Here is a 25540-nt window from a genome sequence, read left to right as displayed (position 1 = left end):
AAATATATACGAGGGAGCCACCAACTACCTTGTACAGTGGCCCTTAATTCGTTCCAATTCTGACCAGTTTTTCTAGCCCTCTGCCTTTTAAAGATTGTAGTTTGTATTAATGCCACATCTCATTAAACAATTAGTGGTGTGTTTCAGCCACCCCTAACCAAAAACACTGAGTAGCTGGCTTGCACAAGGGGCCAGTATGTCTGTAGGACATAGAGAGAGGATGTGGCATAACGGCTAGAGCGATGGACCTCGGAGCTGGGGAACAGGGTTCAAGTCTTGGCAGGGACGCACAACATCATGTGATTCTGGGCAAATCCCTTAATCTCCCTGTGTCTAACAAAAATGAATGTGTCCAATCTGTAATGCAGCTGGTGCTCATGTAAAGCGCTATGATACTTTTGGGTCTAGTTCGCGCTATCTAAAACTCCAAAATAAATAAATAAACAGTGCAGTGATGCATGGCATCAGCGATACCAGCATGCCAAAAACCTGCCTCGGCGACCTGATGCTGCAGCCTCTGTAATGCATCGGTCAGCCGGGCAGAGGGGATAGCTATGCACTACATGCCCCTTATCAACCTTTGCTATGCGACAAATCCCTGATCTACGCAGCCGAAGGGTCAGAGCATTATTTCTTGTTTAGAAAAAAGGAGAGACTGCCCATTTAATAAGTTACTTCAGTAGACCTCATCAAGCATGAATAATCCACTGTGCATGTGTTAATGTTGTGGGGTCTCTTCATCAAAATGGTAAAACTTTGAGGGACTGAATACCTCTTTAAGCAAAGCAACCTATCGCTATTGGAAATGTGACAACGCACAGCCCATTTCGACCGCCTCCCAATTCCAGTTCCTGATTTAGCATTTGCTTTAATATTGTTGATGCAGATATCTTTACAAATCCTCGTGATATGATACTTCTGCTTATTGTTTCTCTAGAGGCCAGCTGTTAAGAAGGATGAAGGAGAGATATGTGGCCCTGGTAAGAGAACGAGTTCACTTTTGGCCCATTTCCCAAACTAGTGCAGAATGTAGAGAGACTACTTCAAGCCCATGGTCCTTCTCATGGAGGCCCCACTCCAGACCAGGCTCTAAAGATGAATTCTAAGTGCACCCAATCATTGCTTGGCGGAAAGGGTCGACAAAGATGCTAAACTGCATTGGTGTTTTGTGGCGCAAATTTGGTTTACCACATGCTCATTAACCAGCAGCCAGTAACTCCCTTCCATATTAGGGGTTGCAAGAAGTAATCATTACAGGGAGCTCTGACGCTCTGTTGGATTCCTCCAGTTTCAAGGCAGAGATTAATTGTCCATATTTGAAAACCTCCACCCACTCATTGAAGGCCTCCCGTATGAAGACTAAGGATTGCCGATCATACTCTTGAGCCTAAACAGTAAAATGGGTCATGCCTCGATATAGACCAAGGTTTGTTCACCATACTCTGGAGCTACCACAGCCAGTGGTCCCACTCATATTAAGATCAAGGTATGGTAACCGGGCTCGGAAGCCTTTGCGGACAGTGATCTCCATCGCAACTCCCTTAAGAATTGACACAGAGCAGAGATGCACAAGTCGAATTTAATGTGACTTTTAAGGAAAGGCAACTTTTGGAAAGTTATCTGGTGGTCTTTCACAGTTGTTGGCCCCCAGACAGCTTTCCGCCTTCCTCGGGAGTCGTGTGAACGACTCCTAGGCTCAGGAACAATAGTGACCTGCTACAGAGGGAGGTATTACTTCCCCCTTGCTGGAAGCCAACCAGCGTGCTAGCTCAGAAGAAGAGTTTCAATGGGGAAGCCACCTCTGATGGGCAAATGGCAATCACACTTCTGTAAGGCTGCCCCTTTGTTCAGGTGGCTGAACTGGCGGTGTGAACAGAGAGGGGAGCTCAGTTGACAAACTGTTTTTTCCTGTGGGTGTGAAGCCCAACAGGTAGCCACACCTCTAGGGCGGGCTACCAAGCTCCTAACATCCAAGGAAGGGTTCAGATATTTTTAGAGTGGGCAATCTTGGATTGCTACATGCTACACGTAGCCGGAATTCATCATAGACTGGGGCAGATCCTGGTAGCCCATTGGCTAGTGACAGCATTATCTCCCCCATGTCACTTTCTAGGCATAAATATGCACCTGTGGCAGACTGAACCTTAGACCACCTCTGGAGTGGAGAAAGGACTGAAGAAGGAATTCCCTACTAACCCCTGGATATGGCAACAGAGGCTGCACCAACTGCTGGACTGCATCTGCTGTTTGTGGGCTAGCAAAGAGAGGACCGTGTCTGTTGTGCCTGGAAGAGTTGCTCCTGAGCCCCAGACTGAAGTTGTGACTCCAAGGGTCAGTCTGCTGACTCCGTGTTGCAGCATCAGGGCCATAATAGCTGAAATCGCCCACCCTGGCTAGTTATCAGCCACATGAAAGGAATTGACGCTGACTGCCAATGTGCAGCCAAAAAGACCTCCTCCTTGGACTCAAGAATTGCACCCATGTATGCCGGATTGAGGTGAGTCAACAGAATGTAGACTGGTCACCAAAGATGGACACTAGCCCTCACCAAAGGATATCGCTGGACCTGCTGTGTCCAGAGATCGGTAGCAGAGCCACAGCTGAACGTCTACTGGCTCAAAGAGGACTTTGAGGGACTCTAACCCCTATGGCCAAAGTCGTCCCACCTTAGCTGTGGATCGAGGATTAACCTCAGGAAGATCCCCATCGACCACACAGCACCCAGAGCATCTTTCAGCATCCTGCATCTCCAGCATCAGGACCACTCCATTGAAGTCTAAGGTGGTTATGATGTGAAGTGTGGAACTGGATTTCAGACTGCTTAGGGACCAGGTAACTGTCCAAATACTCCTTGTGCCCCCTCAACCGTCTCCGTGTTTGAATTGTTCGCCCAAATCGGGCTGGAGTAGCTGAACACAACTCTTTTAAACTTTTCAAAAGTTTGTAAACTTTTTTGGTTACCAATGCTTGTTGGTGCTTTGGACTGATAAGCTAAGATTTATGGGTTCTTTAAAAATCTTTATCTCTTGAACCCTTCTGTGGGTTATGCTCATCTTGGTGTCTAAACATTTTTTGAAATATAATCTATATTAATAAGTTGGTGTCAGATTCCTTTCGTCTTGTGTGATAGGTGAGGTTCAATTTTACTTTTAAATCAGGATGACATCAAGAACGTAAAAAGCTGCAATATAACGTAAAGAAATGTGGGTATCAGGTGCCTAACCGTAAGGTAGAGTCATACATTGGGCGAGCCAGACAATAAGTCCCGCATAATGAGACGATCACAAATAAGACATGGGTCCCGCAGCAGAGAGTCAGGATATAAGTGCATTCAATTACTACGAGCACCGAGTAGACGCCCGCCCAATCACACCAACAGTGCAGCAACAGTTAAGGCATAGATTACAACAAATCAATGAAGACTCAGGGAATAATCCAATAAACTGATCCCAAATCCGAAAAAAGAAGAAAGGGAAAGGAGAACCAAAGGAGCGAAGGAAAAAGGGCCATAGAAACAAAAAAGGAAAAATAATAAACCCCCACCCCCAACCCCCCACCCCGCACACCTGTAGATGGCTACGGCCTACCCCCCCTAGCAGCGTGCCTGTCGCCCAGTATCTAAACCCGAAATATAGCAGAGAGAGGAAAAAGAATAGAGAGGAAAATAAAAGATCCGAAATATAACAAGAAGAGAAGTAAGAGAGACGGAGGAGGAGAAGAAATCACTATACGAGCTCCCAGCCCCCGACCCCCCGAGCCCCACACTGTTAAACCTACATAGAAGTAGAAAAGGAAATGGAAAAAAGGAAGCGTAGAGGAGAGCTGTCGAACAGGCTCTCGGTCTCTCCCGTATGCAAACTACAAGCCTCCCCCCCCCCCCGGTAGTCATCAATCTCGGGATTAATAGTCAACTAACATATAGTAATGCAAGTCATACAGTGCCACATGACGCTATACGTTATACTCATTATAATGCGTGTCCCACTTTGTCACCAGCCAAACAAACACCAGAAAGCACCGAAACATCTTCAGCCCTGGCCCGTGCGATCAATTGGACATGGTGAGTTCAGTTGGCCAGCCGCCATTTTAGGTGGTTTGGGAGACCACGGTGCCCAGGATACTCCGTTGGACTGCCCCTGAAAGCCGGTGGGAAACAACAATGTATAGTCAAAGTCAGTGTGGGAAAGTTCCATGCACCACCGTAAGTCCCCAGTGCATGTTATCTGGCTCAGCAATACCAAGTCCTGGAGAGGGGGGAGGGCCACCCCATCGATCCACAGCTGGAATATCAGAAGCAGCATTCGGAGCCGTATCTCCACCCACGGTGCAAGTCCAAAATCCCCGGGCCCCTCCTTACCAGCAGCAATCAGCCCAGTAGCTATGGAGTGGTCCCGGCACTGCAGCATCACCATGTCTGCCGGAGCAATCAATACACTTCGCTCGGGTGCAAGGTGTGGCCCAGTGCCCTGCACACAAGAGCAATCCCGTATAGCGCGTCCCACAACGCGAGTCATGGCGTCTAATCTTCTCCCCAGGTCGCGGGCGGTGCAATCCAGGGCGACACCCAGGGCATCGAGAGCCGCCATAACATCCCCGATCCCGGGCGTTGCTCTGTAGTCATGAGCCGCAGCATTCCTCCTCACAGGTAGCTCCCCGGCCGGCTGTGATTCAGCAGACAGGACGTTGCTCTCCAGAGCGTCCAGCCGGTCACCATCCAGTCGCACACATAAAGACATTCGAGCCGCGACCAAAGGAGTGGCAGACTCCATAGCGCTGCAGACAGTAGCGTGGAAGCAGATTCAACAAGTGCCAGGACGGCTATCGCCAACGAGAGTCCTCAGTGCCCAGGCATAGCTCACGTGATGCCCAAAATGTCTCCCACAACAACATCGGGAGAAAGAGAAAGAATGTCCGAGCGGCACACGGGCAGGAAAAAAATTAAATATGAGCACTCGGGTCCACGGTGTGATGCAAGCACTCGACCCGCTAAGGGAGCTGGATAATTGCGGCAAAGGTGGTTGATTCAATCGACTCGTTCCAGCAGGTCGACTCCACCCCGCAGCAGATGGCCACCGTGGCTACGTCAGGGGCCGGCCGTCCCACTCACCCAAAGCCCCGGTTCCATGTCTGTGTGGGGCCGAAGTCTGAACGAGGACATTTCTCCGGTTTTACAGCCGGTAGAAATCTCGGGAGCACATTACCGGAGGCAGCATCATTTCTCCATAACAAAGTTGTGGCTCGGGTGCAGGATAAGTAGCAGGATGAGTGTGCAGGAGAAGAAGGTCGGCGGAGCCGAGAGCCTAAGCGGCCATTACGATCGCTGGCTTCTTGTGTGACTTTCTTATTTCATTGTTTGGTGCTTCTGAATGCTTTACACTAGTTCCTTTGTTTAAGCCTTATTGCTCTAAGCCACAGCTACCCAGAGTTGAGCTACAGGTTTACAAAGGAGCCTGACTCAATTTAAGATGGTTTTGTGAGTGTGTTACGCAGTAAGGTTACACAGCCATACCATACAATACAACACAATCCCCATAGGAGTGATCAGTGTTAGACAAATCAACCTAATTAGTTTGATCAAAGGTAGGAAAACAGATAGTGATCATACCTCAGAGTATCCACAAAGCCAAAAGTTAAGTCGTTTAACCATAGACAAGACTTCTAACACTGGCATGGATAATGGTGGCCATCTTGGTTCGAGTAACCTAGCATGCATATTCTCCCCTTAGAGCCCGTCTTCATGTTGGAATGGGAGCTCCTCCTAACTTTATGCCCAGAGTGCTAATGACTGGTGGTCTTCTTGGTTACCGTCATAATGAGGGATTTAGGGTTGCTGGAGGTCATCTTGGGAAGTGTTGTCTGTGGTACCTGAAGTCATTATCCATTTATAGTTTTATCCATTTGATTGCTACATTGGCTCTTTATAGCCAGCTCTGTAGTACCCAAAAAACTGAAGCAGATAGGTTCAGAGATCTCCCAACCAACCATTGAGAGTCTGAAGTTCCCACCGGAAAACCTTAACAGTATTCTTTGTGGGCTGATGGCTATAAACTGCATTGAATTGCAGATCATTCAAGTAGGAATGTAGACAAAGCTCCACACCTGGCAAAAGACTCACAAGAGGAGGCACAAAAACCTCAAGGATTATCACTATTGGAGCTATTTAGGCGAAATGGAAAAAACCATGGGTGATATTCAGCCCCATACAGACAGTCTTCAGCACACTCTAAATCCCTGTGGTTTTCGTGGTATAAGTGTCTGTACTGTCTCCATCTTGAAGGGAATCACAATGACATTCTTGTTTTCTGCTTTAAAAAACACAGTGAATCCCCCCTAACCTCCCCAATCCCCACCCCCGCTGCTGAAAAAATGAGAAATGGGATCTAATCGAGGCCTTTCACTTCTTGACACTGGTGGATGTTGGGAGGAACAGATGTTTTTGTAGTGATCTTCAACGTCCTGTAGAAGAGATTATGGGCTAGATGAAGGTAATTTAAATTTACAGATTCGAAAATACAGAATTTTACCAATTCAGTATTTTCGAATCGGTAAATGCTATGTGGGTAAAAAATCGGTAAAAATATTTACCGAATCGGTAATTACCAATTCGGTATTTGCCATTCATTCCTATGGGCCTGGAGGCCCATAGGAATGAATGTCAATTACGAAATCGGTAATTACCAATTCGGTAAAATTGGGAAAAAGTCAAGGGTGGCAGGGTGTCACTTTGACACCCTGTTGCACCCCTGATTAGTGCTTGTGTGCACATGTGGCACACGTACATGCCCTAAGGGCATGTATGTCTGTCACATGGCACAGGTGTAAATGCAGATTTGCATTTACATAGGAATTTGTTATTTACCACCAACTAATAGTTGGTGGTAAATAACGAATCATTAAAGCCCAGAAGCACTCTTTGAAGTGCTTCCTACATTTCATTTACCGATTCGGTAAATACCTAATCGGTAAATGATGATTCGGTAAATACCTAATCGGTAAATACCGATTCGTTATTTACCAAATCGGTAAATGTGCCTCCTACATAGGAAAAGTCTATTACCGGTCGGTAACGGCCGATTTCGGCCGTTACCGACCGGTAATAGCCTTCCTACATCTGGCCCTATGTTCCTTAAAAATGGAGTCACCATATTCTGGCCATAAGAGGAAGATGTGAAGCATTTACCAAGCAACTATAGGTTACGAGAAACTATAAGTTATGGTGTCTCATACCAAACTGTCTGAAAGAACTGATTGCCGAACACAGACCCACACACACAACCACACACACACACAACCACACACACACACAACCACACCCACACACACACACACACAACCACACACAACCACACACACACACACACACAACTACACACAACCACACACACAACCACACACATACACAACCACAAACATAAACACACACAACCACACACACACACAACCACACACACATAAACACAACCACACACAGTTCAGATCCGTTCAACTTTATTCGGATACTATAGTACCCATAAAAGCACAAAACCATAAATACATCACAACAGTTCATACAAGAATTAAAATCCAAAGTGCATAGTGCAAAAGACAAGCCATCATTTTTACAAAAAAATTGTGTCACATATGGTCAAGGATCCATCATAGACCTACGTGGTCTAATCGCAGTTTTAAGGAAGGTGCTAGTGCGGAAAATCAGTTCAACATCATCTAAAGCTAGTATAACCTGATATGCTACATCCAGGGTAATTGGTCTTCTCTTTTTAAAATATGCATAAAGAAACTGCTTAGAATATGTAAAACCACCACACACACACACACACAACCACACACACACAACCACACACATAACCACACCCAACCATACACACACACACAACCACAAGCACACACACAACCAACCACACACCTAACACACACAATCACACACACAACCACACACACACAACCACATACACACAAGCACACACACACAAGCACACACACACAAGCACACACACAACCACACACAAGCACACACACACAAGCACACACACAACCACACACACACAACCACACACACACAAGCACACACACACACAAACACACACACAAGCACACACACACAAGCACACACACAACCACACACACAACCACAACCAAACACACAACCACACACAATCTCACACACACAGTCACACACACAACCACACACACAACCACACACAACCACAACCACAAGCACACACACAACCATACACACACAGAACCAAACACACAACCACACACACAACACACACAATCACACACACAATCACATACACACAACCACACACAACCACACACAACCACACACACAACCACACACACCACACACACAACCACACACAACCACACACACAACCACACACACAACCACACAAACAACCACACACACAACCACACACACAACCACACACACAACCACACACACAACCACACACACAACCACACACACAACACACACACAACCACACACACACACAACCACACACACACAACCACACACAACCACAACCATACACACAACCACAACCACACACACACAACCACACACACAACCACACGTCAGTGCACACTTTCACCAGGCACAAACACCATCAGTCGTCAGTGCACGCTTCCACCAGGCACACACCTCCAGACGTCAGTGCACGCTTTCACCAGGCACACACCACCAGTTGTCAGTGCACGCTTTCACCAGGCAAACACCACCAGCCGTCAGTGCACGCTTCCACCAGGCACACACACCACCAGCCGGCAGTGCACACTTCCACCAGGCACACACACCACCAGCCATCAGTGCACAATTTCTACAGGCACACACACCACCAGCCCTCAGTGCACACATCAATTGTTAACGCATCCACAATTACCTATTGTAGCAATCGCAGTATGGCGCACTTTACTTTTAAACATATTAATCTAAAGAGCAGCATGCCACCATTGCTACAAAAATAATTACACGTTTTTTGGCCTACAATTTATAGACTTTTGTTGCAATTGGTGTTGCAATATTTAGCAATGCCAATAGCTCAAACTTAATTAATGTGAGACCTATTGCATTGCAAATGCTTGTTTAATTTTTCTACAGTTATATTTTTGTTGCCAGTAATTTTCTCATAAAATGAATTAAAGTTACATGCTAGGTGCTGTCCGACAATATTATTGCAGATCAATATTTCTGCAGTTAGAAGGTAATTATTGGAGAAACTCGCACTAGGACCAAGTGTATTGCAACTCAACATTTTTGCCTTTGGCGCCAATCAAATTCCATCTGATTGTGCTGAGGAATAATTTGTAGCCTGAATGCTGGAAAAAATATCATGTTATTCCAGGACATTTCGGGATCCTTTCAGAGCAATGCGTAGTTTTTATTGCGCAAGGGAAGTCGTACGTAGTTCTGATTACTGGCCTACACCTTCTTCAATTTTTGCTACATTTTCTTTTTCCTTGGTGTTGTTTTTCCCTGCGAACTGGCAATATTTCTCCCAGTTGTAAATTGGCAATGAAAATGAATTTACCTTTTTCTCAATCGTTAGCTTTAGAACCATTTTCCTCACAACGTTCAACTATATGGATGTTGGTGATGTTTTTTCTTTCTCAAAAAAACTTAAAAGGGACACAAACGATTCAGTTTAACATGAAACCCCGCATTCAGAACCCTTGGGACCTATAAATAATATCTAACCGTAGTATAAGAAGAAGAGTTAGAGGTGAACGTTCTGAGAGAAAAATGTGCACACCCCTAATCAATGTAAATCAAAGATAATTAGTGCACCTTTCAGAGCTTAGATGGTCTTTTGGTATGATGAAGTGTACCCGTCTAGATTCCTATATTCAGGGCCAAAGAAATTATAATGAAAGACTAAATTAAGCGGCAGGTTGACTAAAATATGAGTAGGGCTCCCAATTTTATGGTATTTATTAATTTACCGTCTGTATTTTTCCATATTTCGTTTTTGCTAATTTTTCTTTTTTTTAAATTATTTTTTATTTGCATTTTATTATGTAACAACATTACAATCATGTCATCATCGGTCATCACACCCTTCCCCTCGACCCCCCACCCACCGAGCTTCACCATTAAAATCAATATACTCTCCTCCCACTCAAGTAGCCTCATCAGGGCTCTTCCCGGGCCCAAGTCTGTGGTGCCAAAAAGGCCTTCCTTCCAGTGCACCTGTGCCCATGGAAGCACCTTCTTCTTGTGTCCCAATTCAGAGTCCCCCATCAAGTCCATGGTATCGTCGCCATTTACCCCAGACTCTTCCAAATTCCTTCGGGCATCCTCTTGCCTTATATGTGACCCTTTCAGCTGCCATATACAAATCCAGACCTCTCCGCCACTCCTCCTGCTGCGGCGGCGCAGCCACCCCACATTTCCTTGCCACATCCCTCTTAGCTACCACCAAAGCCAGGACCAAGAAGATCAATAGCGGGCGTGCGAGATCCACATCATTGGTCATGCCCAATAGGACCAGTTTGGGGTCTAACGGCAGGGAGGTCTCCAGCACCTCTTCCAATTCTCTCAAGATCTCCGCCCAATAGGTCTGAATTGTCGGGCAGGACCAGATGGTGTGGTAGAAATCCCCCCCATCCCGGCCACATCTCAGACAGTTTGTGTCTCCAGCCCTTCCCATTTTGTGTAGGCGCACCCTGTCAAAGTAGGTCCTATGAAGGATATTGTATTGGATAAGCCGTAACCGGGATTTAATAGCTACCTCTCTTGGATGCATTAGCACCGCATCCCAGTCCACTGTGTCCAGTTCCCCCACATCGCCCTCCCACGTCCTTCTAAGGGCACCCAGGTCATCAGATATGTTATTCATCAGTGTTCTGTAGGTGAGCGATACTGCTCTTTCCGAAATTTGTTCCTGTAGGAGGCGGCCCTCCAGAGGTGCATATTCAGGGAGTGTTTCCACTGGGATCTTCTCTGCCCGCCAGGCATGCCTCAATTGTGCATATTTAAAATATTGTGTGCGATGCAGGCCAAATTCCGTCTTCAGCGCTTGAAATGCCTTCAGGTCCCCCCTTGCGATCACGTCCCCTAGCATCGAAATCCCTAGGTCGTCCCACCTCTGGAACCCCTTCAGTTTGCTCAGTTTCTTCAGCCAGGCACAGTGCCACAATGGTGTCTGCCTAGTAGACGTCTTTTCCCATCCTATACTCTTGGTCGCTCGGTTCCAGACCGTCAGGGTAAGCCTAGTAGCCGGCAACAAACACCCTTTCCCTTTGCCCCCGTACAAATAATAGTTGTACGGACGAGTAGCCATACTATGTCTCTCGAGGGCGTACGTAGGGTGTGCAGCCGTGGCGTGTAGCCAGTCGTTAATAGGCACCAGGTGTTCTGCCCAATAGTAGGCCTCAATGTTAGGGAGTGAGATCCCTCCACTATATTGCGTTTTTGCTAATTTTATCTGTATTTATCCATATTTATTTTGTCCTAAATGTAAAAAATTAAGTTGCTACGGGTATTTTTCCATATTTATTTAATCTACAAATGTTTACTCATGTTTGAATGCCCAATGGGTTTTAGCCATTTACAGTACAATACAGTCATTTGAAACCATTTGCATAGCAGTTATTGAAGTGCCATTAAAAAAATATTTTTAATTTAACTCTCCTACCTGAGAGTCTGCACATCTTTTGACCTAGCACTCATGATTGACAGTAGTAAGAGTCGTCAAAGAAAAAACTTATTTCTATATATATATAATTAAAAAAATATATATGCAAACTGAAAAAAGATGGGTTTCTGTCTGTATTCAACTGTAAAAATACGTGAAAGGTGGGAGCCTTAATTATGGTGAAACAAGAAAAGGCATGTTATGCAGAAGTATATATAATCTGTGTCAGTATCATTTTTGCTGTTTTGTCACTTAACACATATTAATACTGCCTGGGCAAAATGATCACCTCATTGGTACCAGTTTAGCATCTGAAGTGTAGTAAATCCATAAATATGAGGAAAGCACCACAGAAAAGAATCAGGCAATCCCAGTGGCTCTGTCCACGTCAATAGGTTTTGCACCCCGAAAACGACCGATTCAACGATCCAGCCTTTATAGTTTGATACGCTGTGTACTTCTGAGTTCGATAGTAACAATTATTATTAAAGTGCCTAGAAACCATTCTGTTTGTGCTTTATACATAGCCATTATCATAATTGTAAGTCAATTAGAGAAGACGAACGAATGGATTGGATGTGGGAGGCGAAGTAAAGACAGGGTCGGACTGGCCTATATGCCTTATGCCTGATGGGCTGATCTCACAAATCAATGTATGGGCCGTTTTTTTAGCAGTTTGTGGGGCTGTTGTTTGGCCAAGTGGGCCAGTTTTTCACTGTTGATTTCACTAATATTACCACAAAAATTGCCTGCAGCAAACACTAAAGCACATAGTATCCCGTACCTTGCAAAAACACTCGTACAGCTTGCCCTTACAAGTTCAAAACTGGTCTGGTTTGCAAATGTGGACCACTTTTTCAGCTATATTATTCAGTAATGGGGGCCACTTTTATTTTGGTGCCTATTTTTTGTCCCAGTCTGACCCCGGGTCAAAGAAGTGCACCCGTGGAAAGGGTTAGTGTGGGGAAGAATAGAGAGGGTACAAGTCAAAGTGAAACTGACATTAGTAGTTTAAGGAACTGCCGCAGAGGAAAGCCAACAGCGTTTCCATAGTTCTGAGAGAGCATGCCCACAATGTCTCGAACACCATACCCAAAGCATCACCAGATTTCTGAGACAGCGTGCTGGCAGCATCACCCCAGTTCAGAGGCAGCATTTCCACAAAATGCTGACAGTTTTGACACAGCATGCCCACAGCTTCTCCACAGTACTAAGACAGCACACCCCCAGCATTTCATTGGCTGTGAGAAACAATGCCCAGAGCACCTCTCTAGATGTGCGACAGCGGGCTGACGCCACTTCCTTTGTCGGGAGACAGGAGTCCTCAGTGTCTCTACAGTTCCGTCAGTACGCCCACACCATCTCAACAGTCAGCATGAAGAGGTTGTATGACAGAATAACGCAGGGTAATACTTTGTATGCATTCACAACGCATTTTTTACTTCAGATTTTTTTAGAACGCATATGCTTTTACAACGCATGCCATTACCACACATTGTTTATATATAAAACAATGAATTTTTGGGGGGAGATCCCCCACACCCTCCTACTTAACTTAAAAATGTGGTAAAGGCACATTGTGGTAAAACTATCGTTGTAAAGGCTGTTTCCCGCGTGGAGACAGCATTTGAACAGCATCTTCATAGCTCTCAGGGACAATACTCGCAGGATCTCAGTGGAACTGAGACAACATAGGGTCAGCATCTCTGGTTCTCAGCGAACGTGCCCGCAGCATCACAGTGGTTCTGGAGAAGTAAACCCATACATTTCCTTCCTTATAACTTATAAGAGTGCTTGCCGACTGCTTGCCAATGGCTCTGGGAGAGCATGCCCACAGCACCTCCTGGGCATTAGAGCATGGCCACATGATTGCGATGGCTCTCAAAGATTATACTGCACGAGCTTGTTGGGCACCAGAGGATGATAGTGGTGCACCAGGCACGCATGCACGCCATCCCGCCCATGTTTCAGTTAGGTCGTGAAATACAGCTGCAATTAGTCAGCCAAGGGCCCTAACGGGTGGTGCCCTTGTACCATTGGTGGATGGTGTGGAACGGGGTGGGGGAGGTTGGAAAATAATAAATAAAATAAAACACTTACCTTTTCTGCTGTCTATCCTCATTGCCTCTCCACTTCTCTTCCTGACTCCGAGTCCAGAAGAAGCAAGATGCACAAGCGCTGTGATTGGTATGAGCGCTGTGGTTCGGTGCTCTGATGGGAACTGGGAGTCTGTGCATGTTCTGCACCCAGGCTGTGTATTAGAGCCTGTGGAGAACATGCAAAGTGTGCATGACTGTTTAGCCGGCCCAAGATGGCTGGCCAAACCGCCATACGCAATTAAGTGCATGAACCAATCGTCCTCCCTGTGCCATCAGCCCCACACTAACCCAGCCCCGCAACAACGGAAAATAAAATAACATTGTTATTATCATTTTATTTTTTCCTTTTCCTCTGATCTGAGATCAGTGGGGCGATACTCCTCCGTCTTAGTGGAGAAGCCTCCCCTACCACCGTCTGCGCTATTGATGTCTGACATTGGTGTGGAAGCTTTTCTGACGAGTCTTTGAAACACACATGAAAGAATCTGTTTCCTATGAGCATTCTCGTCAGCACAGCCTAGGGTGCCCCCTTTTATCCGTGGTTCAATGCTGAGGGCGCCAGTAACAATGTCTGAGGCCTCGTGCTAGAGGCGGCGGAGGAGGTCTGCATTGCACCTATCTGCAGGCCGTTCACACTGTCTGCGGGATATGGAAGCAAGGTTCAGTCCCCGTTTTACTCGGTCCTCTATTGGAACTACTTACTGATCAGGTGTCCCTCAGTGAGTGCCTCCCGATAGATTCATGTTTCTGCCTGATCTTTCTTAGCATGTCATGAAACCTTCGATGTATTTTTCTGCCCATGTGCTTCCTCTTCTGTTACAGTTTACTTTGTCTCAGTGAAGACCACTGCTTTCTGTTGGCGTTGAAGTGACCCCCTAACCACCCATTTGCCATGTTCATGACATTCATGTAACTAGTTTATCTTTCTTTTTTATTTACACTGTGTCTCTTGCTGTGTTTTGCTTCTCTGCTCTTGCCTGTGAACAATGTTTCCTTAGACTGGCAGCATTCACCTAGAAGGCAGCATAATAGATCAAGACTAGCGACAACAGATCAACACTCTGCCATCTTCTGTATCATCCCCAGACAACACCTCCGCATTCGGGGAACACTTCTCCGACCCGATTGCTCACTGTTCACCCGAAAACGTAATTCTTGGCGACCTCAACCTACGCTGGAATGAAGTAAACAACTCGCTAATTCAAACCCTGAACAATCTCCTACATGACAACAATCTTACTGAACACTGCTCAGAAGAAACGCATCGCAGTGGAGCAATCCTGTACGCTATTATTGCCCAAAGCAACGCAGCTACTATTGACCACATCCTTCCCGTGGACTAGTCCGACCACCACATCATCTTATTCAACACCAACCAAACGGTCCCAACCCAGCCCCCCTCGCAGGACCCCCCCCCCCCAAATAGTGTAGAAATACAGGCCAGATCCCCCTAGCTGAACTAGAAGAATGGATAAACTCACACCTCCCCAGCACCACTGATCATCTCTCCACAACTGAACTCACCTCTCTCTACAATTCAAATATGACGTCCATCCTGGATCAACTAGCCCCTCTGAAATAAAAAAAAACAGGATCATTCCATCCAGATCATGGTTCAACACTGACATCAATGATGAAAGGAGACAACTAAGAGCCACAGAAAGACTCTGGAGAAACAACCCTTACGTCAGCCACCGCAAACAACTCCGAGCAGCGCGCAGGAAGTACAATAAACACATTAAGAATAAAAAAACATTGTTTTTCTGCACCACGCTAGACAACGCAAAAAAAGGACCCAAAGAGCTCTTTAACATCATCAGGCAGCAAACCTCCAAGCCCGCTTCCTCCTCAACTCAGGCATCGAAACAACTGTGCGCCAACTTTGCCAACTTTTTCAATGACAAAATCACCAAGAACGAACTCTCACTAGACACCTACCACATCCCCCACACCGAGAGCCCGACGCTGGGAATTAACAACATCGCATCCAAGAACCCTTCAAAACCCTGGACATCCTTCAATCCCACTCAGGAAGCAGAGATAGTCAAACTAATCTCCACCGCTAAGCTCTAATCCCACGCTCTCGATCAGCTACCCCCTCAACTGACCAAAGAACTGAAACTCGTCCAAGCACCGCTCTGGTACAAGATCATAAACAGCTCCCTGAGATCCGGAGTCGTACCAGAGTGCCTTAAAGTCGGACAAGTCACACGACTGCTGAAAAAAACAGGCCTAGACACAAAAGATCTGAACAACTTCAGACCTGTCTTGAACCTACCTCTTCTTTCCAAAATCCTGGAAAGATGCGTACTCCCACAAATGACTTGACACTTGGACAGCATCAACCTTCTCGATCCTCAACAATCGGGTTTCAGAAAAGGCTGCAGCACTGAAACTCCGATCCTCAACGTCATTGATGATATACACAAGTCACTTGACTCGCACCAATGCTGCCTACTCATTCTCCTGGACCTATCGGCAGCCTTCGACACGATCAACCACAAACTTCTTATTAAGGTTCTTCAAGGAAGGGCAGGTCTTGATGAGGTGGTTTTACACTGGTTCTCCTTCCTCAACAACTGCTCCCAAAGAATAAAAATTAAAAACTTCGAGTCTGACCTACACCCCATAAGCAGGCGTGTCCCACAAGGATCAGTGCTCTCCCCACATCCCCACAACTTTTCAACATCTACATTGAACCCCTCACTACCCTACTCAAAAAATCCAACATCCCCTTTCACCTATATGCAGATGACATGCAGATCTATCTGGAAATCTCCTCCATTGAGGACATTCAGAGACTCAACACCACGCTAAGAGAGGTCCAACACTGGCTCTCAAGTAATCACCTAAAACTCAATCAAGAGAAAACGGAAATACTTCTCATCTCCAACAAAGAGGAGAACCTCCAAATTGCAGAATGGCTCAAAGCTTTTGATGCACTCAACGGTAACCTCACCCTGGCGGACTCTGTAAAGTCTCTAGGTATCACCCTAGACCTGAAACTGGATATGAACAATAACATTTAAAACTCTGCAAAAAGTCCCTTCCTTAACTTGAAGCTACTGAACAAAATAAAACCCTTCCTCCTGCTCAAGGATCTTCAACAAGCCACTCAAGCATTGGTGTTGTCCAGACTAGACTACGGGAATGCAGTCCCTTCTGGTACAGCTAAATCATACCTCACCCCCCCTCAAAACAACCCTCAATGCAGCAGCCAGAATGGTCACCGGAGTTAAGAAATTCAACCACATTTCACCCGCACTCAGAGAACTAAAATGGCTCCCAATTGAAATGCGGGCTAGCTTCAGAACAGCCTGCTTCATGCACAAAGCCCTCCACACTAGCAAACCGGAATACCTGCCTTCCAAACTCAAGAAAGCAGGTCAGACCAGGACCTCAGGAGCTCCAACACTCTACTACTCATCCCGCTGAAAACACGCAAACAAAAAAAGCAGCAAGGTCCTTAGCTTTTAACGAGCCCAAAATCTGGAGCTCTAATACCCCCTCATCAGAACTATCCCCTCTTTTGCAAAATTCAAAAGACTGCTCGAAGTCCTTTTCCTCGATTGCTCCCTAGCGAACCGATAGGATCCACTGAAGTGCTTTAGCTGGCACATCACTTGACTTCGACTCTGTGTCCTGTGACCTCGACCTCCTACACCTCCCAGACCCCTACCTCGTTCCCTCCTCCCCGAATTAGAAAGCCTATCGGCTACTCGTTATGTGTGACCTGTACTCGCCACGTTTCTTTTCGTTCTATTTGATACTCTTTATGTTTGAACTCTACTCGTCACGAATCACTAAATTCTACTATGGTCTCCTCTTTGCTTGATTGCATCTTTGATATATGTTGTAAAGCACTCGGATACCCTCTGGTCCAGCTAGTGCTATATAAAACTCCTAAATAAATAAACATCAACATCTGAATTGAGCTAGTGGCTTCCCATCTTACTACTGATTTCCAGTGCCTGTGTTCTGAGCTTTAAATTTCATCCCTGAACCAAGCCTTTGCTGTTGTGGCAGTGCTCTAGTTTCCCAAGTTGTGGCTTGTTATTGCTTATATTTGCAATATGCTTGCTTTCTTTGGTATGGTGAATCTAATGCTTCTTCTAGTTTTATTTCTCTATGATTTTTGGGGCTTCTTATCCACAGATGTTAATGTATTTTATCTCGGAGGTTTAACGGTTTCTTCAGTAGATGTCCAAACCATGTCCAGTTAGTTAGACCTCAAGCTCATCATGTGAAAAATGCACAATTGCACTCAGGTCCAAATAGTGCTCTTAATTACTATATAGACATGCCTGATATTGCTTTGGGTCTATACTTTCTTAATGGTTAGTCTGTCTACCCATATACGGCTGATTCTTGGGTTTGCCTAGACTTCTTGGGCCTCACTTATGAGAAATGACGCATCGCTGCGTGAAAGCAGCGATGCGTCACTTCTCAGTGCGCACTCCTTGAGACATTCCTGATGCGTCATATTTAATGTATGCCGCATCATGTCGCAAGAAGTTACAGATACGTCAGTATTTCTGATGTATCTGTAAGCGCAAAAGTGACGCATTGCTGGAGTGTGTCACAAAAGTGACGCAACTCCAGCAATGCGTCCTTTCACATGGGGCAAGCCCCATGTGAAAGGGCCTGCGTCAGTCTTACGCCTGCTGTGAGGCAGGCGCAAGATTTTGACTCAACGGCGTCCTAAAAGTGACGCAGTGAAATCTCATAGATTTCACTGCGTCACTTCTACGACCCTTCCTTGCGTCAATACGCCCCCCTTGCATACATTATACCTGGCGCAGGTATAATGTGGCGCAGGGGTTTACAAAGTGACGCATCTACCTAGATGCGTCACTTTGTAAATATGGCGCAACAAGGCGCATTTTTTACGCCACTGGTGCGTCACAAAAAGTGACGTACCGGCGGCGTATAAGTGACGCACAGCCTCATAAATGAGGCCCCTTGTTTCCACATATGATAAATCGATTCCTCCAGGTCACTTCGATTCATAGCTTCATCTTCGACCCCTGGCACATGACAAAGGACACCCTCACCATAGAGATTGGTGTGGTTCTGAAACAGCATAACCACTGGGCTCCCAACGTTTTTCCGTGATAGCTTTGTCTCCATTCCAGCTGGTCTGGGTGATTTCACAGATCCACCCACACCTGGTGTAAAGGTATTTTGACGGCATCATAAATGCATGTAAAGTTAGGAGCATCTTTATGAGCCCCTAGTCCCACGCAACACCCATGGATTTTGATGCTTCCCCAGATTTACAAAACCAGGTAAAACTGGGGATGCACCAACACCTTACGCCTCCCCAGAGGAGGTGCAACAAGGAGATATCATTTCTATTCCTCCTTTTATTTTCTTCTTTCCATGTGTGCTGCAATCAGCCGTAAACATAGAAAGAGGGAAAAGCCTCCCAGGATTGTTTTTGTGCAGGAAGGTGCCCCTTCTGCACATAAACAATCCTGCCAACAACAAAGGCACACTTGCACCATGGTGCAAGGGTGCCTGAATTGGCGCAAGGCTGCTGACAGCACCAGCGCAGGGGGGAAGGACAGGTATGCACCCTATTAGACGACGCATTCCTGTCCTTTCACTTTGATGTAGGGCTGTGCAGAAAACTGACTTGATGTGCTGCCCTACCCTAACCCCCAGATTCATCAAAGTCCTCTTTTGCGAGTCCTTAATAGCGAATTTTAAGGAATCGCTATTAAAGACTCGCAAAACGGGATGCATGTAGAAATCGCAATATTTTTTGCGATTTCTACTGCTTCCTTATTTGCGATTTTCTAATTGTTAATCGCAAATAAGGAATGGCTTTCCCATTCATTCCTTATTTGCAATTAGCGAATCGCAAATAAGGAAGCGATTTCAAGGGTGCCAGGGTGTCCAAAGGACACCCTGTAGCACCCCTGAAATGGTAATTTACACTGGTGTTGCGCACACACATGTCCAAAGGACATGTGTGTGTGTAACATGCAACTTAGAAAAATGCAGCATTTTTCTAAGTTTTCGCTATTTACCACGTAATTAGACTTCGCAGTAAATAGCGGCCCCAGATTGCGAATTCGCAATTTTAAAATGGTTCATGAATTGCATTTAAGGAATCTCAAATTGAGATTCCTTAAATGCAATTATTCGCAATTTAGTGATTTCTAGAATTGTGATTTTTGCATTTGGGATGATGGAATCCCAAATGCAAAAATAGCGCTCGCAAAGGACCAGATTCTCAGAATCTGGCCCTTTGCGAGCCGATTTTGGCTTGATGAATCTGGCTGCTAATACATGAGGCCCTTAGTCTTAAAGTCCACTAGATTGATATATGTGGCGTAAAGCTATTCTGAATGTGTGCTCGGCATGGATAATATTACAGAAGAGCGCATGCCCACTGAGAAGAAATTGAGAAATCCCAGTTGCCTGGATAATGCGATCGAACTGCTCACATCAGGGATAAAGTGAGTTTTGAAGTCCAAGTGGCCAGGGGTATGTACTCGAACTGGCCACAGTTAATGTAAAGTTAATTTGAAACCCTTTTTGCCTCCAGGGCGGAACAGAGATATCCAGACCCTGTTTGGCAATATTCTCAAAGTCTATTTGGCCTGAATGATGTCACAGAGCTGCCCACATCCGTTTTTAGTGTATTTAGAAAGTCTGCTCGGCTCACGACGACTTTCAATGTATTGCTGCTGTGTGTTTGTTTTAAGTTCCCCGCAGCTTTCACTGAAGCAACTTCTAATTTACTTACTTACACCACTTCCTGTTTCCTGGATATGAGAGCTTGTCCTATGTTCATTTCTGTTGTGTACGTGACCCAGTTACCATTTACGCAGACAACACTGACATTTAAACGGCAAATGGAAATTTCGCTTGTGATGTGCATTATATCTATTGTAAACCTATACTTAATACCAAGAGGTAATCGTGTAGTATTTCGACTTTTTTTTTAATGAAGGGTTCTGATGGCTGATAATCAGCGTAGCTGGAATTATGCGGCAAAGGAGGACCAAATTATGTTTGCAGGTTGGCTAAATTATGCACCAAGGAAAGGCAAATTATGCGGCGTAACGCGGCACATTTTGTGTAGATTACCTCTTTAGTCTGACTTTTTTTTACACGTTAATACTTTCTATGGAATAGTTTTACCTCATTAGTACCACTTTGACATCCAAACACAGAACAAAGCAACAGAAAGATGACCAGTCAACCTTTACAGAGCGCCTTTCACTGCACAACACATGCAACTGTTTTTCTTTTTAGTATATTTTGATACGTTTGAGCTAGAAACTAAGTATTTTTGCTGCCTGGCGATTATGCAGCAGATGATGGATTATGTGCCAAATGCCGAAAAGCCATAGTTATGTGGAAAATGTGGCATCCGCAAAATCACATTATTTCCAGTAAACCTGCTTAATTAAACCTTTTTTAAAAGGCTGAGCGGTTTGTGACTGTCACCGAACCCCGAGTTCACATGTTATGCCTTAAAAGGTCCCTATTTGCCGGAGCACACGCTAAAACACTTTTTTGAAGGCCTTCTTCCTATTGGCTCAAATCTGTGATTTTTTAAATTACTTAATGGCCACAATTTATGGAAAATAACTTCAAGGCTATAACATCACTCGTGTGAATAGAATTATGAGTTTCAAAGCCATGCTGTTTGTGCAATAACATTAGTCGCACATAAAATGTTGTTGTACTAGAGGTTCAAATAAGCTAGCTTTCAATGGATGATAACAGGGTGCACCAAGATGTCGCATGCTGTCATGCCATACATGACAAGGTCGCAGGCCCACTGTGACCTGTCACAGAATTCCAAGGTAATAGATATATACTGAGCAGGCACTGCTCAAGCAGGCGGTGCCCAGTGTAGGTCAAGGAAAGACCGATCCATGCAACATTTTCAGGATAACCAGTGGCTGTGTAAATTAGTTTAATTTTAATGATATGGATATCCTCAGGGCTTTAAGTGGGCCGGGTCTCGCCGGTACTGAGCACCAGCAGTTTTTTAAAGGGGGCCTCGACACGGGTCTCTATGGAGCTCTGTTTTGTGCCCTGGCACAGGCGGTCCGTTTTTTTCCGGACTGCAGTGACAGCAGGCACATCGAAGTGCGGTGCTCACACTGCTCACTTCTCACCAGTGTGCCCTGCTCACACTGCTCACTTCTCACCAGTGGAGAAGTTACGCCGTGACGTCATGCCAGGTGAGTGTGTAGGGGAAGGGAAATCCTTTAAAGAGAGTCATTTTCTCTCTGGATTTCCCTTCTCTTTTTGAAACTCAGGAGCAGCAACATCGTTGTGGTGTCACCAGGGCTTTAAGTGGAAGCTTTTTCAATATTCTATACAAGCCATAGTTGCTGCTTATTTACCTTCTGCAACTAACAACCGTTTATTTAATGTATTTATTTGAACAACTTCTAAAGAACACAAATACCCTTGGGTATCTCGGCGCTAAGGACTAAAAGGAAAGGAGTGGAGCGGGCTTCTTATTGATCAAAAAGCCATGTTTTTACTTGTTTCCTGAAAGCTAGCAGGGTGGGACTGGTCTTGATCTGCAGAGCCAATAGTCCCGACCTCTTGTAGGTATGATGTTACTTGTTGTATCATATATCTGGATGCAATGACAGGAACAGCAAAATACAAGTCGGCCGGCACACTATGCTAAGCACAGATTTTTAGCTGACGTGTTTTTAAGCCACACCCTTAATTACTTAGAGAGACACCCGCCCCCAGTTTTTTCATCCCACTTAAAGCCCTGGATATCCTGAAAATCTGTTAGAGATTGAGCCCTCCAAGACCTAGTTGGGATTATGTTACAGATAAACTGTTCTACAAAATATAAGATGGATGCGTAAACGCACATACACAAACATACACCACTGAGTATATCTTTGAAAAAATAAGCAAACATTTCCCACATACCACTGCGTCAGGTCAAACACACACCACCACTGTCTGGTTGTTGTATTCCAAATCCGTTCACCCGTACAGAAACTGCTTGTTCTTTTGATCCAGACAGATGCAGCCACAGGGCTGTCTCACACAAATGGTTCTGTGTTGGCGTTATTTCAACATCTGTGAGAAACACTATTGGCAGGGTCACTGGAATTATGCGGCAGGAAGGGGCAAATTAGTCGGCAAAATGGGGCAGATTTTGCAATAGTATTACTTCATTATTTCGTCATTTTTAAACTTGGTACCGCTGTATGGGCATTGATTGCACCTCATTATTACCATTTTAACACCCCAATATAGTAATAGGCAACTAAAGGGTGGCCAGTGCTGCTTTGCAAAGGGTCTTCCACTGCGCAGCAACACGTGTTGCTGCATTTTTCGCAACTTTTAAACAGTTTAATCTAGAACCTATTTTTTGTGCTAAAATCTGCCGATTATGCAGCAGATGATGGATTATGTGGCGAACGTGGCAAATCTGTTATGCGGAAATCGCCGCAACCGCATAATCCCAGTGGCCCTGGTATTTTGATTTGGCAGCAGTAAATCTCGCAGTGCTTGATGCTGAGACAGTTTTCTCATTACTGCTACATATTGCACAGCAAATAAGAATACACCTGGCAGCTTTTATCAAAAACAAATTCAAATACAGTGGAAACAAATCTATTGATAGTATACAATCTGGCACATACCACTAAGAAAATGAATACCACTGACGCACATCTGTTTATGTGATATGACAAATATCGCTGACAAATTTATATACCACTGACCTAGGGTCCGAAATTGTTCTTTGTTTGGAATCATAGTGGCTTAACAGTAGATGATGCGCCCCCACCCCACAGAATATGGTAAGAGACCCCCCCAGCCTCCCATATGTCACAGATATTCATAGACCTTGGGCTGATTGGGGGCGCCCTGTGAATGCCCCGCCCACTCTCCCAGAGGCTGCAGGGATGCTCCAAGCTCGGATAGGCCCCGCCATGTTGAGAGAAAGGCACAGAGGGCTGTGTAAGAGCGCGGTGCACACTGGCGTCTTAGGGTTTGTAAACAAACACGCCTTGTGGTGTCACCGAGATGGATTCTCTGTCAGAACAGCTTGCCAAGCATAAAACATCATTAAATTGCATTAACTCGGGTACTGTAGGTCAGCATTACTAGTGATGTTCAGACTTCCGTTCTGTGCGCCTTCCTTCTACATTTTCACTCTGGGCGCTGCTTCCTCATTCTGGTCTTTAACCCTTCGTGCTACCCGGCGCTGTGTGACACGCCCCCCGGCGCTGGGAGTGCCCTGGGTCCTGTTCTGTCTTGTCCTGGCTTCTGAAAACATCCCAACACGCGTGAGCCAGGAACGTTGCGCTAAATATGCTGTTTCACTTTTTCAGGGCTCAACAACCAAGCGCCCTCCTCTGAAGACAGAAAGCGCTACAGTGAAATCTTCCGGGGACTTGACGCTTTAGAAATCTGCCTTGGAAATGAGTAAGTAATATCCAAGGCCCTTCGGGGGCTTTTACCACCACTACCTGATTTTCTGATTTGTTGAATGGGGGTTAAGTTAAGGAAACAAACATTGACATCGCCAATCGGTTTTGGCCTTTGTGTAGTGCACTTTAGAGTCAGACAAAATATGGGTAAAAGTGCAGAGAGGTTATTTTATGCGTATGCAGTTAATCCATAGCTCGGTGACGCTACCGAAAAAGAAATGTGCTGGATAAAATAAATGTAATTTCCTCTAGTTGAAATGGAATGTGAAATTGTTGTATGTGGATTTGCAATAAACCGAAGATCCTCTGTGTTCGTAAAGGCGCTATTACAGGACCTGCAACACAGTCATTTAATTGTGTAATCGTTGTGCTCCACAAACAGTTAGTTTTTTTTTCAATATTACAAACATCAGTTCTCATCTTGTTTCCATTTTTCAGCTAAAGAGAAACGTATTTCCCTGCTTCGAAGATATGAATAATCCCATTTCCGTCTGGGTCACCACAATGTAGTAGAACCAAACACTGCAAAAACCTGTTAGCATTAACAGGAGTGGGTCAGATCGAACATGATGGCGTATGTCAGTGCTTCTATCAATATGTCCCAGAGAGAGATGCGGACTAAATTCATGGGCATGTTTTTTCTAAAATCATTAATTTACGATACTTAGATAAAATTCTCCTCAATCATTCCAAAAAAGAGACTAAAGGTACATCTTCCACCCTCCAGAGGCCCACTTCGATCTCAGTTCTCGAACCAGAGTTCCTAGGAGCACAAACCAACTAGTACTTAACCCAGCTGCCGCACTCACCCTGGCAGGACACCACTCTAAAACCCTTCCCTATTGGTGTGAGTAACGCCTCCCTCGCATGACAACCAAAAGGGCCAGAGGCCAAATGTACAAACATTAAGAATAGCGATTTCCAAATAGCGATTTCTTTTCGGATTGCTATTTGGTAACCGTTATTCTTAATGTAAGAGACTTTTATTTTTTTGAAGTAGCAATTCATAGTGCTTGCAAATCGACCTACCTCGAACAACCACGTCGCTGTTTGTTTTGACAAATATTCATGAGTCATGAATATTTGTCAAAACAAACAGCGACGTGGTTGTTCTTATAGGTTCAGTGGCGCTTAGGGTTTAGATTCGCACTAGATAATAATCAATTCCCAATTATTTGCATGGTGCTCAAAGGAATGGAGAAACACAAAAACTCCATAAATCAAGAGACTAATCTCTCACCAAGAAAATTCTAACTCCCAAGCACACGTATATTCATAAAATTGATTTCACTTTTTCAAAATTTCACAAATGTCATATACAAAGAAAATGTGAGTCAACAGTTCCAATTTTCAAATCAAG

The 25540-nt window shown here is 45.1% G+C and overlaps 1 protein-coding gene across 4 annotated transcripts in view; it reads left to right on the top strand.

Moving 5' to 3' along the window:
* GMIP (GEM interacting protein) overlaps positions 1-25540 on the top strand; it is a 320436-nt gene that overhangs the window by 155537 nt on the left and 139359 nt on the right. For all 4 annotated transcript variants that reach the window (XM_078681149.1, XM_078681159.1, XM_078681167.1 and 1 more), the window contains one exon: positions 24082-24175. In XM_078681149.1, the coding sequence (XP_078537275.1) occupies positions 24082-24175 (94 nt within the window). The remainder of the gene's footprint in view (positions 1-24081; positions 24176-25540) is intronic.

This window comes from Lissotriton helveticus, chromosome 1_1 (assembly GCF_964261635.1).
Source record: "Lissotriton helveticus chromosome 1_1, aLisHel1.1, whole genome shotgun sequence".
Taxonomy (NCBI): Eukaryota; Metazoa; Chordata; class Amphibia; order Caudata; family Salamandridae; genus Lissotriton; species Lissotriton helveticus.
This window is presented reverse-complemented; position numbering and strand designations above follow the sequence as displayed.